The following is a 13,359-nucleotide window of genomic DNA, read 5'->3' as shown; positions in this document are numbered from 1 at the left end:
GGAACATGTAGTATCTTTCTAAAATACTAGTCATTTTCTAATTTTTAACCTGGGTATTTTTATTATTCTTTAAGTTTTGGATATTTTGTGTTATCTTTTGTGTGTATATTTCATTACAAAAATGGAGGAAAAAGCCCAAATCACAGGTTATTGGATCAGTGTCTTAATTTAACTCAATCGTATTATCTATTTCTATAGTCTTTTTGGAACTGGCTGAATAAGCTACTTAAAGCACTCTTTGAAACATCAAGTGACCAGAGAAGACCTTCTATGCCTGTAATCCAGACCAGGGATCCATTAGGTTTCAGTTGGTGGATTATTACTCATGTAGCATCATTTTACCAGTTTGATCGTCATGGAGCACCAGATGAAACAGTAAGATTTTATTTTTTTGAACTTATATTATCAATTAATACATATTTTTCGTAGACGCATTAGGAAGTAAGTGTGCAGAAACAACAAAAATCAGATCACAATCCTACAGAGATAAATTCAGCTTCTTAATCTAGGAGCTGTAGGCCTTTCAGTAAACATCTATCTTTTTTATTGTTTGTTTAAGAAAAAACAATTTGTAGAAGAGTTGGTATCTAGTCCAGGCTCTGCTACTAAGCGGTCGCATGACCTTCAGTGAGTTGCTTAAACCGTTCTGGGCCTCTGTTCCCTCATCCAGAAATCATGTGATTGGCTTGTTCAGAAAATTCCTTCTAGTTCTAAAATCTGTAAGATTGCCAAAGGAAAAACATGTTTCTCCAGAAATTAATCAGTAGGTTTTGTGAATAATTTGATAAAATTGTTTTCTCAAAATAACACTTATTCAGATATTTTCACAAAGATATTTTAATCTGTTAATTAACCGTGAAGATTATTTCAAATAGAATGACAGATTTGCACTACTATATTAATTTTTAATTGGACACCTATTTTCCAGTGTTATATAAAAAGCCCTATGAATAAAACCAGCCAGTGGATATATTTATTTGAAGCCCTATTTGTATGTAATTTCTTCCTTGTTCAGAAATGAATAGTATAGTATTATATCAACCCATCAGTACCACAAAATAAACACTGAGAATCTTGAAACTAATGTGTCTATATTTTCAAAATTGGTCTTTTTTCTGGGAATGGTTCCTAAACCTGGCTGATCATCAGGCCTACCTGTGAGTTTTTTTTTAAATTCAGATTTCTAGGTCTCAACTCTGGAGATCCTGATTTAGTAATCTGGTTTAGACTTTGGGAATCCTTATTTTTCAACAGTTCCATGGCTCTCATCCTGTGTTAGGTATGGGAACTATTGCTTTATGAAACATGTTCTTTATGACAGATTTTCCTCTTTTTGGAATATTGGACAAAGTCGGCTGAGAAATCATCCATGAAATCTGAGGGTTAGTTAGTATTGACATTGTGTCATAGAAATGGAGAGGGCCTCAAGAGGTCCTTTAAATGATCCCCTTAATAATGAAAGGTCCTGTAGGAGATCGCAAGATAAAGTAGAGTTAGAAAGTGCTATGTAAGTTCACACGCAGAATTCCTCTGTATATCTAGAGGTCAACAAAATGAGTTTCTCATAGAGAAGGATTGTATGTCCTTGTTTCTGTACATAAGTCCTTGTCATACTGATACATGGTAAGTACTCAATAAATGTTAGTGGTTACCATTCCTATAGTATCATTTTACTTAGTATTTTTGTGGATTTAATACTATGTTTCACATCTTTGAATTATTAGAATACTAGAACAACATTAAAAGAACTCCAAAAATACGTCTGATAATTCTTAAGTCTTGATGTAGCATTTTTATTCATCTTCCCTTCTAACCTTAAGTCCTCCAAGTACATATTTCTGATTCGATTCAGTACAAATACATATGGTAATTAGTTAAGCACTTCTGAGTTTCTATTGAGAGGCTATCATAATAATAGGTGTCAATGATAGGATACACATGAAACATATTGTACTGCCTCTTGCATCAAGGACCATGGTTTCAGGTTATTAATGCAACTGAATTAACACTTATTTGAGTGACTTATGATATATTTCAATAGTGGTTGCTATTGAACCCCAGACACTCCCAGTGCGGTAGATAATCACATTAATATATATCATTACCGTTACTATTGTGATGTTGAATTGTACTAGTACAACACCCAAAGAAGCATTGCTGAAATCACTCTTCTATTTCACACAAAGAATTCCATATGAGATTATTACTTTTATTAGCTCTGCTAATAAAATTTTCTGTATTTAAAATAGCTTAACCTATGTGTTTCAGTATTTTTTTGCAGTTCTTGTGTGATTTTATGTTTTTGCCAAGGTACATATATTTTTTAAAAATCTTAATTCTTTATGTTAAAGTTTCTAAGAAGCAAGAGAGCCATGATATTTGAAAAAGAACCTTTTATATGGTAAAAATAATAAAGATGTACAATGTATATGTCTATGTGCATATGTAAAATAGACAGTTTTATTCACGAGTACTCAAGAGTTTCAGATATTTATATACTTCTTAAGAAAAACGCAAGCTCTATATAGTTGGTAGTTTTCATTAGGGGCTGATACCTTCATATTGACACCTGCATATTGCATTTGCAGCTTAATTTAACTGTTCCGATATTTTACTCAGTGAAGCGTTATGAAATAGGTGAGAAGGTAATATGTCCATTTTACAGGTATAGAAACAGGTATAGGATGGTTAATTATCACTCTATTTTTGTCACTGACATAAACGTGATTTGAGGGACCTTCTACAGAGTGCCTCCTACGAATAGGACTTGGGTAGGGTAACCACGTACACTGGATTGCCAGGAACAGCCCCAGTGTATGCCTCGTATTCCCTCATCCCATCTGGTTACTTTTTCCTTTCACTCTCAAAAGTGCCTCAGTTTGGCTTACAAATGATATAAAATATTCTAATCTATGAACATAAAGACTTACCTGCTCATCCATTCAGAGAGCATATATAGGATATTAATTTGGGTCTGGGATTTATTTACATCAGAATTTTGAAAATTACCTGAAATGTTTTTTTCTCTTTATGTTGTATCAGCATAGCCAGCTACCATATAGAAAGTGGTTATACAGTAAGCCTGCTTTATTCCATTAAGGATAATCTGATGTGAGAGGATGATAGGAAGTAATAATGGTTGACCATATGTTCTGCAGCAGAGAAATACTTGTGTTAACCATGGATGTGTTTCAGTTTTTAAACGTGAACTGCTTTGCCTTGAAGATGAATGTGAAATCTTTACATTTCAAATAGGTTTCGGATATGGTTAATTTTTTTAAAAATTTTTTAAGAGTTTCTATAAATTTGGACTTCTGTTAAATGTGGATTTAAACCACAAAACTTGCCAATTGCTTGCTACAGGCCTAAAAGGAAAATTTGGTATCTCACTTCTTCATACTAGAGGCTTTAGGTTTTCATATATTTCTGTTTAATACTTTTCTCTCAACCTAGATTAGAGTGTGTTATCTTCTCACAATACCAATCATCTTAAAAAAAGCAAATATAGTTTAAAGAGAAAATTTGCTTTTGAACATTGCAAGGATTAGTGTAACAGTGCTTTCCCTGCCCATGACATAAGGCAATCAGTCCGGCCAGGTGATGCTCATCTTTGAAACAGCTGAAATGGTGAGTAGATAGAAATGTAACCTTAAAATGAGAGTTGTACCAGATTACTTAGGTCACTGGAAGTGGAGGGTGGGAGATCAATTTTGTATTTCTGGTGGAGATACCACCTGTGCTGAAGCCTATATGGATGTCTTAGTTCTGATAGTGGGATAAGAAATATAAAACACAGGCCCAAATTGCTGACGTCTACTTTCTTTCTATCAGTGGAATTAAGTTAGGTATAACTTAGTATGCAGAGAAAAATAGCTGCTCAGAGTTTTCCAATGGAAGAAAGATCATTGATGTATATTCTCTTACTCAGACTTGATTTAGGCATGAATTAGTTACCATGCTTTCCTCTGAGTTATGGTTTATTTTTGTTTCACGTTATAGCCACAATACTGATCCATAGAGTTGAAAAACTTTGGACAAGAATTACACTACTTCTCTATAATTTGTGTGATTCAAATGCCTTGATAGGTAGAATAATTGAAATGTACTCATTAACACTATCAAATTATAAAGCTGAAAACATCAACCCTACATATCCCTACTTATTTGGGACTAGTGACATTTTCTTAGTAAAGAATGATACAAAAGTAAATTGTTGAAAGCTAAGGGAAGACTTGTTAGTAAAGAAAGTCAGTTACAAATAACCCGAGGTAATGAAAGGAACACTGGCTTTTGAGCCAGACCAACCTGGATTTGCATCCAGGCTCTGACTTGTATATACATGACTTTTCGGAGACTTGTGTTATCTGTGAAATGGGAAAGATTTATTTTGAGGAAGTAATAAGGTAAAGACCCTAACACCATGTACATGTAGCATTGATACAACTATACGGTCAGATGGTCCTACAGGCTTTCCTGTTGGAAAAGTGGAATCATTTTCAGTTTCTAGCCCTTGTGAAATACTTTGGCTCTGTGAAATTCTTTTTTGGCTTTCTTCTTTACTTTAACAAATCTTTTAGATAAGTGAGGTTGCCAGATAAGCGACCATTGCCTAAGTCTGAGGTAGCACTATGTAAAATTTTTCTTTATTTTCTGTGTAAATATTTTAGTTACTTGTTTGCTAAAGTGTCTTCAGGCTATTATATATAAAATGAAGGAAAAAGAATCTCTGGTGAGTAAAGTATAGAATAAGGAAGAACACTCAGGGCCTAAAAACTCCACATATACATAAAGTATTTTCTTTTTCCTGTTAGATTATATCTGACAGCAAAAATTGTTTGTTAAAACATTTATAATTTTACAGAAGTACCACTCTTTAATGAAACAACTCTTGATAAGGTTTATATTGGATTGGAATAGTTGTAAATTTTTTTCTACGAAGTCTTAACAACTCTTTGCCAAGTAATTTTAGACATTCGAGAAATTGTAATGATATCTTATGATGGACAAAATGTTTCTACTTCACACCTAACTTGCTATACCATAAATTTAATTTTTAATTTTGATACAATAATATTTTCTCCCTTCCTAGAGACAAATGGAATCAAATTGGAGCTTTGTAGAAGAACTGCTGAAAAAGTCCGTCAATGTTCAGGTATGCATTTAAAATGAGACAATTTGTGGGCTTTGCTAAATTTTTGTGTTACAGATTTTATTTATTACAACCAAGCAAACTTGAAATGATGTAAATTAACAAACCTAGTTTATTATTAAAAACCTGAGATAGAATCATGATTCTTTGTTAATGAAGTGCTAACAGATAGTAGTTCCTACTAGTGACTCTCCTTTGAAGGTTTTTATTTCTGACACTGAGTTGCCAGTTAAAGGACAAAGATAATTATCCTACTTGGTGACTTTGACAAAATGTATTCAAAATAAGTAGTAGATACTTCAGAACTCTAAGCGATTCCTTGACTGTATGATATCAAGTCTAGGCGACACGATGAGGGCGATAGTGAGTAGCATTGAAAATTCAGCTCTATCCTCGTCACAGCAGGAAGGTGACTTACCTTGCTGAGCAATTTGTCTTACAGGCCTGAATCATACTCTAACTGATAAGGTCTTAGTTTGAGCCCACATATCATACCTTATCATTTTTCTTTTGGCAGAACTGTTAATGTAGCGCTTCATGGCCCACAGGTCAGATTTGACCTCCTTTTAAATGTGCTGTACATCACATCTTTAAACATATTGTACTGTGGTTCTGTACAGTTTTGTAATATAAGTTATTTATGTAAGAGTTGAAGAAAAAACTTTAGTAAAGAATATTTTTTAATTTGGGAAATAGATTACTTTTCTGTTAAGAAATAAAGATTGTTAAAATCTTGAAGAGGAATGAAGAAATAGGTAGTACAAGATTGCTATATACATATAGCATACACATGCACACACACATTTATTTTGTAGCCATATCTTTGAAAATCATTTTAATAGCTTGAAATTTTCCTTGTTAACTATATTAACTCTTAATTTTTGTAGGGAAAACATATAAGTATAATGTAAATCTTCTAATTATGAGCTAAGAATTCTAGGTTTGAATTCCAAAGAGCTCTGCATACATAAGTTGTATCAGAAGCAAAAGAGCTATTGTCCTTTTAGTTGTATCAGAAATAAAAGAGGTAATATCCCAACCATTGTAAAGGTTTTTTATTTTTTTCTATATCATTTTAATTGGCTTTATCCTTAGGTTTTTGGTTTTTTTTTGAGAACATAATTGATTTAGTAAATCAAAGTTTCTTACATGTATTTTTTAACTTCAAGAATGTTGGGAATCACAAAAAAAGGTCATTGTTATTTATATCAGTTATTAATCCAATGCCTCAACATAGCTTAAAAAACTCTCAGTTAAACTTTCTTTCAGCTCTAACAGTATATGAACTCATGGTTTTGTTCAGCGAGGTTTTAAATTAAGAGTATTTCTTAGGAGGCTCTAAAGGTACATATGGATAAATACCCATATACCTGTAATGGTAGGGACAACAAAAGAGAAAATTTGTCATCTTTTTCTTCCATAGAAAAGTTTGCTTTATGACTAAAAGATTGAAAACCTTCTTTAAACACATTTCGTTGGTCCAAAAACATTATTTTTTTCCTTTGAATTACCACTTTCTTTAATTTTGATTTTAAACGAAGGAAACTCATTATCTTAGAAAAAAAAAAGCTTTTCTTAGTTGGCATGTCTCATTCATAATGTGATAAAACTTAGTCTGACATACGTAGTATACTTGTACAATATAACCTGTATTTTAATGATGTGAGCCAAAGCTAGTTTGAGGATAAATAAGTAATTTTTGGAAGTAGGTAGGGTGACCCTCTGGATTTGCCTGGCTTGGGGTTTCCTGGAATGTGGGAGATTCACTGCTGAAACCTGGACAAACGGAGGAGTCAGTCACCCTAGAAGTAGTGATAGTACAGGCAAGCTCAGAAACTTTCTCTGTGAATTTAGGTCTAGCATAAAGTCAAAGTAATATCTTCCCTGTGAAAGAAGACGTCGTTATAATATATAGAAAGAAGTAGTCCATTCGCTCTAGTAATCTTTCAATTTTGTCATGCCTTGATTCTATCAAATTAGATTTTGTAAGTAGCGTAGGACTACTTGCTGGAGTTCTTGAAACCAATTTTGTTGGGTGCAGTAGGTGGTCATAAAGAATAAATAATATGTTTGGATAGAGCTATCAGTTTGATTATATCTGTTTTCCCCCATTGAGGTAAATTAAAATCTGACCGTGCTCATGTACTTTGACTTGATCTCCAACAGTGAAAGAGGTCATTTGCAATGTTTAAAAAAAAAATATGTTCCACATATAGAGCAGTCTTCAAATAAAATTGGTAAGCACTCCACTGTAGTTTTAATTAAGCAAATAATGTTCCAAATCTTTTTCTAGCCAGAGGATCTTCCAGAAATATTGAGCTTTGTTAGTAAAGAAAGCATATATTTAATTTTGCTTATATAGGTACAGTTGAATATTTAAGTGTTTGCTTTAAAAACAGTTTTTAGAGGTAATCCTATTTAATATTTGTGAATGTTAACAGAAAATATTTATTCTACCTCTAAAACAACATTATTGTTTTCATATGAAAAGGAAGATTTTTAGTTTTATGCTAGCTACTTTTTAAAGCCTCATTATTTTCCAAGATCACAAAGAATTTTCTAGTAAAGGTCATAGAAGGGTGTAAAAAGAAATCTTAAGCAAGCCTTATTTTTTAAATATTATTTTCCTTTTTCAAAGAACTTGGAGGATGTAAGGCTATTAAAAACAACTCAGAATGTGATTAGATCTGAATAATGTACAATAATCTTCTAATTACTAATTAAAAATTATTGTGTTCCTTGGACAGAAGAATCTTGACTAGGATATTGAAGTTCAGTTTTCTTTATTCAATCCTAAAAATAAATCTAATCAAACAGACTAACAATTACTATTCAGGTTTCAAATAATTTTTTTCTTGTGATTTCTGATAGGTATATTGGTTGTGTATAAGGAAATGAACCCCCAGTTGTTAAATTGCCATTTGTATAGAATATGCTAAAATAGTAAATGTCATTTTTAGTTCAATGAAAGAATTTGGGGTATGAAATATCCCAGATTAATATGTCTAAATTTGTTCTTTCAGAATAAAGATAGGAACACATTCTTTGAAAAAGGTACAAAGCAGTGATCAGAAGCAGGCATTATGGAATATTCTATGGTGGCTTTCTTCATTAAACAGTTTATACACACACAGCGGAGGTAGACACCCATAGCATCTTGTGAAAAATGCAGAAGTTGAGTAGCACGGACTCTGGATGGAGACAGGTCGTGTTAAGGCTGTGTGGAAAAGAGGCCCACAGGTCTTCTGGTTTATTAGAAACTAATCAGAGGGCATGGATTTAGGTGTCGTTAATCACACCTCTTAGTTTAGATAGAATTTGAACTTAACACTTCCCAAATGGAAATATATCGGTTTAAGGTACTTACCATGAACATGTTGGGTTTTTCACCATCAAAAGAGTCCGCATTTGGTCTAAAAAAATACATTTCTTTCTTGCAGATAACAATATGATAGCTTTCCCTGTGCGAGCATTGCATTTAGCATTTAATTACATTCTTCCACTTAATGCTTATGACAATCTTAAGTTCCGTTGTACACATTAAGAAACTGGGTCCCGGAGGAGTTAAGGAGCTTGTCCAGGTTCACACAGCTAGCTTAGGAAGTGGCAGAGCTGGGATTTGAATTGTCATACGTGTTTCACTCACAGTGTGCTCCCTCAAAGCATTTGACTTTGCAGGATTCTTAAGAAAACCCTTTTTTTTTTTTCTTTTTCATTATTTTCATTTTAAAACTTTTTTGCTGCTATGTGTTTGACTAGTAACCCCTTTTGGTTTCTAGATCTGTTTTGGGGATACTTCAATTTTTCATACTTTTTTTTTTTTTTTTTCCCTATCCAGTAAGTGTAGGATGAGAAAATATAAGGTAGGAAGAAATGAATACACTCAAGTGTTCTAAGATTTTTTAGCCCTATTTTTTGTTACGAGTTGAGCTAAGATGTCTGTTGCCTACTCTACTCCAGACTATTGTATATTCTCATCTCTTTGGCTACCTGGACTTGAAGATGGGTGAATCCATTCTCTCCATAATTTAACAGATGTGTGCACACACGTACACATTTTAAAGGGAAGTTTTAAGAAAAAACTAAGGGTTCAAAACAAAGACTGGTTGAATATACAGAATGTGAAAATGTGTTTTATAACAAATACTATTTAATTAAAGGTCGGAAAAAACAACAACTTTATAAGTCAGAATCAACTGACTGATTACACTATCCTGCCATCACTGTGGAGAAGGTGGTATTTTCTAAACCATTTCTTTTCATTTTAATCTGCAACCACTAGCAAGAAAATGAAGGGAAAGTTTTCTCCTTTCCTTTAAAAAAATAAAAGAATGCCATATTTAATTCCTTCTTGATTGGGTACACTGGAAAGAGTGTTCCAATAGCATGAGCTCTGGCCTTACAAACACTTTTATTTAAATCTTGGTCTGGTCACAAAGAGCATTTTGATCAAATCTGGTGTTCATTAAATGTTCATTTCTTGTCCCCCTTTTTGGAAGGTGCCACAGATTAGTATGTATAACAGGCTTCATAGTCATAAATCCTAGCTCCTTCCTAAGTGGACTGTGGTAAGCTATTAGTAACTTCTGAACCCCAACCTTCTTTTCTGCAAAATGAAGTTAATATAACTGGGATGATATGAGACATACATGAACTTACGTGTGTAAATGTCCATAATGCCTGACACATGGTATTTTAATCTTTTATTTTTTCCAAACTTCATTTATATTTATGGTTTAAATACCTTTTTGTGGACTCACATGTATGTAAAGTGAGTTTCAGATACCAAATAAAGCTCTTCAAAGTGAGCCCATTGTTTTCACGGAGCCCATCATTTAACCTTGCAACATAATTGGATTAGTGTGCTTTGATTTATATCGGCAGTGTGCCACAGGAGTGAGCCTAGATCTAGTTGAATGTTTTCATAATAAAAATCAAAGAATGTTAGTAAGTGATGGCCAGAACCTTGTCTTCTTTGGGTACATGAGTTTAATTGTCTGTTAGAGAAGCTAAATGTCTTTGCCTAAGCCAAACAGCTATTTGGAGAAAAGAGGCACCAGTAACCAGATCTCAGTTTTGTTCATGCAACATTTATAGAGCCTCTCTGGTGAACCAGGCACTGTGCTAGGCTCTGGGGACATTGTCCTAGCTTTCTGAGAGCTCATAGACATGTACAAGCAGATAAACTTTAAATTTAACAAGGTAAGTGCTGTAATACGGGTGCGCGTATTGTACTGTGGAGCATAAAGAAAAGGTACTGTTTAGTGTGGAAGTTTCCTAGAGGACTTGAAGCTTGAATGTATTGTAAAGCATTAGTAATTAAGAGACAAAAAAAAAATCTGCTCATGTTTGGTTCATTCTCATTCATTGAAAGATTTAGCACCAAGATCACTGTTTTTTCCTATACCTGTTTAACTACTTTTGTTAGTGACCCTAGTAATCTGCATAAGCACCCTGTCCTTTAAGTTTCTTTATAGTCTACCTTCTAATCAGATTTTGTTTCACTTACCTCACCCACTTCTTTCCGTGGCTATGCTCTATTCTACATTTTCTTTTTCATTCTCATTCTGCGCATCCCAACTGACCTTCTCATTTTTCTATCTTCTATTTCCACACTTTCCTCCTTAAACAATTTAGGTTATATAATCACTCTATCACAAACACCTTTAATTCCTTACCTGTTTAGGTAAAACTAGTTCAAAAAATTAGTTCTCCTCTCCTACCCCCTGTCTCTCCACCCTCAGCTGAATATTGCTGGAGAAAATTACATAATCATTTTTACTGATTGGTCTGACTTTAAATTCTTGATCATAAATGTCAAATGGCACTCAGCTCTAGAATGTTTGCTTTTCCACTCTCCAAAATTACTTATTTCAGAATTCCATTTTAACACATAATTCAACATACACTCTACCCTTATTAGGGTAGGGTTTATTAACATAGCTGAGCATCTTGCCTCATGAACCATTAAGGAAATTGGACCAATCAGTATAGAATTATTTATCTTTGCATCTTTAAATGTCCCAACAATTTCTGCTTTGTACTCAACTTCTCAGTCTGCTTTTTTGTTATATTGGAAGTGACACGCTTTCTATCAAAGGCTAACTCTGTCAAAGGCTAATTTCAATCAAAGGATCTTGTCTCTTCTCACCCACTAAAGGACTTTATTATATATCTTCACTTAAATACAGTAGTCCCCCCTTAACTGTGGATTTGCTTTCCATGGTTTCAGTTACCTGTGGTCAATTGCAATCTAAAAATATTAAACGGAAAATTCTAGAAACAAACAATTCATAAGTTTTAAATTGTACACCATTTGAGTAGTGCGATGAAATCTCATGCCATCCCACTGGGGATGTGAATCATCCCTTTGTTTAATGTATCCATACTGTATAAGCTACTTGCCCATTAGTCATTTAGTAGGCATCTTGGTTATCAGAGAGAGAGAGAGAGAGAGAGAGAGAGAGAGAGAGAAACCACATTCACAATACTTTTATTATAGTATGTGGTTATAAGTGTTCTATTTTATTGTTAGTTGTTAATCTTTTACTATGCCTAATTTATAAATTAAACTATCATAGGATGGACGTATAGGGAAAAAATATATAGGTTCAGTACTAGCCACAGTTTCAGGTATCCAGTGGGGGTCTTAGAATGTATACCCCAAAGATAAGTGGGAATTACTGTATGTATTTTCTCACTTACTATTGTCTTCTCAGTCTGCCATAGTTAAGCTTCTGTTTCTACCATCCCCGAAACTACTCTTGTTGAGGCCACCAATTTCTTCCATATTGTCAATCTAAGAGTTCTTTCTTTTCATTTTAATCTTTCAATAACATTCAACCCTGTTGACCACTGTCCCTTTCTGAAAGATTTCTCTTGGCTTCCATGATGCGTGGTTTCTTTTCTACTTCAGTGGCCAGTGGTTTTTGCTAATAAATTCTTCTCCTTTTACTTGATACCTAAATGTTGGAATAGCACAGTGTTCTCAGTTCTGGATCCTTTCCTCTTATCCATGTATAGTCTTTCCTTGGTTGATCTTATCTAGCCTCTTAGCTCTAAAAACCATCAATATGAAGGTGACATCCAAATTTGTATCAACAGCTCTGACTTTTCCCTTGAGCTCTAGACCCATATGTCAGATTGTCTACTTAGTATCTCCACCTGTTTTCCCTGTGTACTCTTCCATCTGTTCTCCCCTTGTCCTTGCCCTCTCAGGATATAGTATCATCTTCCATGTGTTTAAGCCATGGATGGGAATTCTTCATCATTCTCTTTCCTTCATACCTTAATAGAACTCATCAACAAATCCCAGTGCCTCTGTTTCCAAACATATCTCTAAAGTTGTCTGCTTATCTCCATCTTACAGTTTCATAGAGTTGAGTCCTCTAACCTTTTGAGGTGGTAGAACGAGAAGGAAGTAGGAAAAAAGAGGACACTGTAATCCATTACCTATCATAGAGTAACCATGCATGTTTGTTAAAAATGACACACCACTGAATCCCAGGCTCAGCAATTATTTAAAGTTTACTATATATCATGCACCTTCAGAACTCCCAATAGGTCTGCTTTGCACTTGACCTCTCACTCTGCTTTTCTCTTACACTAGAAGTGTGACTGTTTACCTTCTAACTGATCTTCCTGCTTCTATTCTTGTCCACTATATTCATTCTCCATGCATGGTCCAGAGCAGGAGTTTTGAAAGTGTCACAAAATGTCACTCCCGTACATAAAATACTCTACTGGCTTCCCAACATACTTAAAATAAAATCCATACTTCTTACCAAGACTTATAAAGCCTCAAAGAGATATGGTCTCTGACTGTCTCTGACCTAATTGCTACAATAGCAGACTTACTGCTAACTCAGGAACTTTCCATGTGTTTTCTCTGTCATGAACATTTTTCTTTGAGCTCTTTTTCATTCAGTCGTTCAGTCCAAGTGCCAGCCCTCAATGGATATATGTACCACCTCTTCTTTATCCATTCATCCATTTATTATTAGATCATTTTTGCTCCTTCTTTCTGATTTGGGTTTCTTTTCCAGTCTCTGGGTTTCCTATACCATTCAATTATGAAACACCTATTGTAATTTTTAAATAACTGAGTTAAAAGTCAAATTGAGTTATGTAATTTCCATTATCTGAATATATTAATTGACTGTAGAGCAAATTTTTAGACATATACCTTACATTGATTTGGAGCTTCTCGT

At 33.9% G+C, this 13,359-nt stretch overlaps 1 protein-coding gene across 3 annotated transcripts in view; it reads left to right on the top strand.

Moving 5' to 3' along the window:
• MMS22L (MMS22 like, DNA repair protein) overlaps window positions 1-13,359 on the top strand; it is a 115,971-nt gene that overhangs the window by 20,534 nt on the left and 82,078 nt on the right. For all 3 annotated transcript variants that reach the window (XM_074333325.1, XM_019743388.2, XM_074333326.1), the window contains exons 10-11: window positions 199-375; window positions 5,090-5,152. In XM_074333325.1, coding sequence (XP_074189426.1) covers window positions 199-375; window positions 5,090-5,152 — 240 coding nt within the window. The remainder of the gene's footprint in view (window positions 1-198; window positions 376-5,089; window positions 5,153-13,359) is intronic.

The sequence above is a fragment of the Rhinolophus sinicus genome, linkage group LG05, assembly GCF_036562045.2.
Source record: "Rhinolophus sinicus isolate RSC01 linkage group LG05, ASM3656204v1, whole genome shotgun sequence".
Taxonomy (NCBI): domain Eukaryota; kingdom Metazoa; phylum Chordata; class Mammalia; order Chiroptera; family Rhinolophidae; genus Rhinolophus; species Rhinolophus sinicus.
This window is presented reverse-complemented; position numbering and strand designations above follow the sequence as displayed.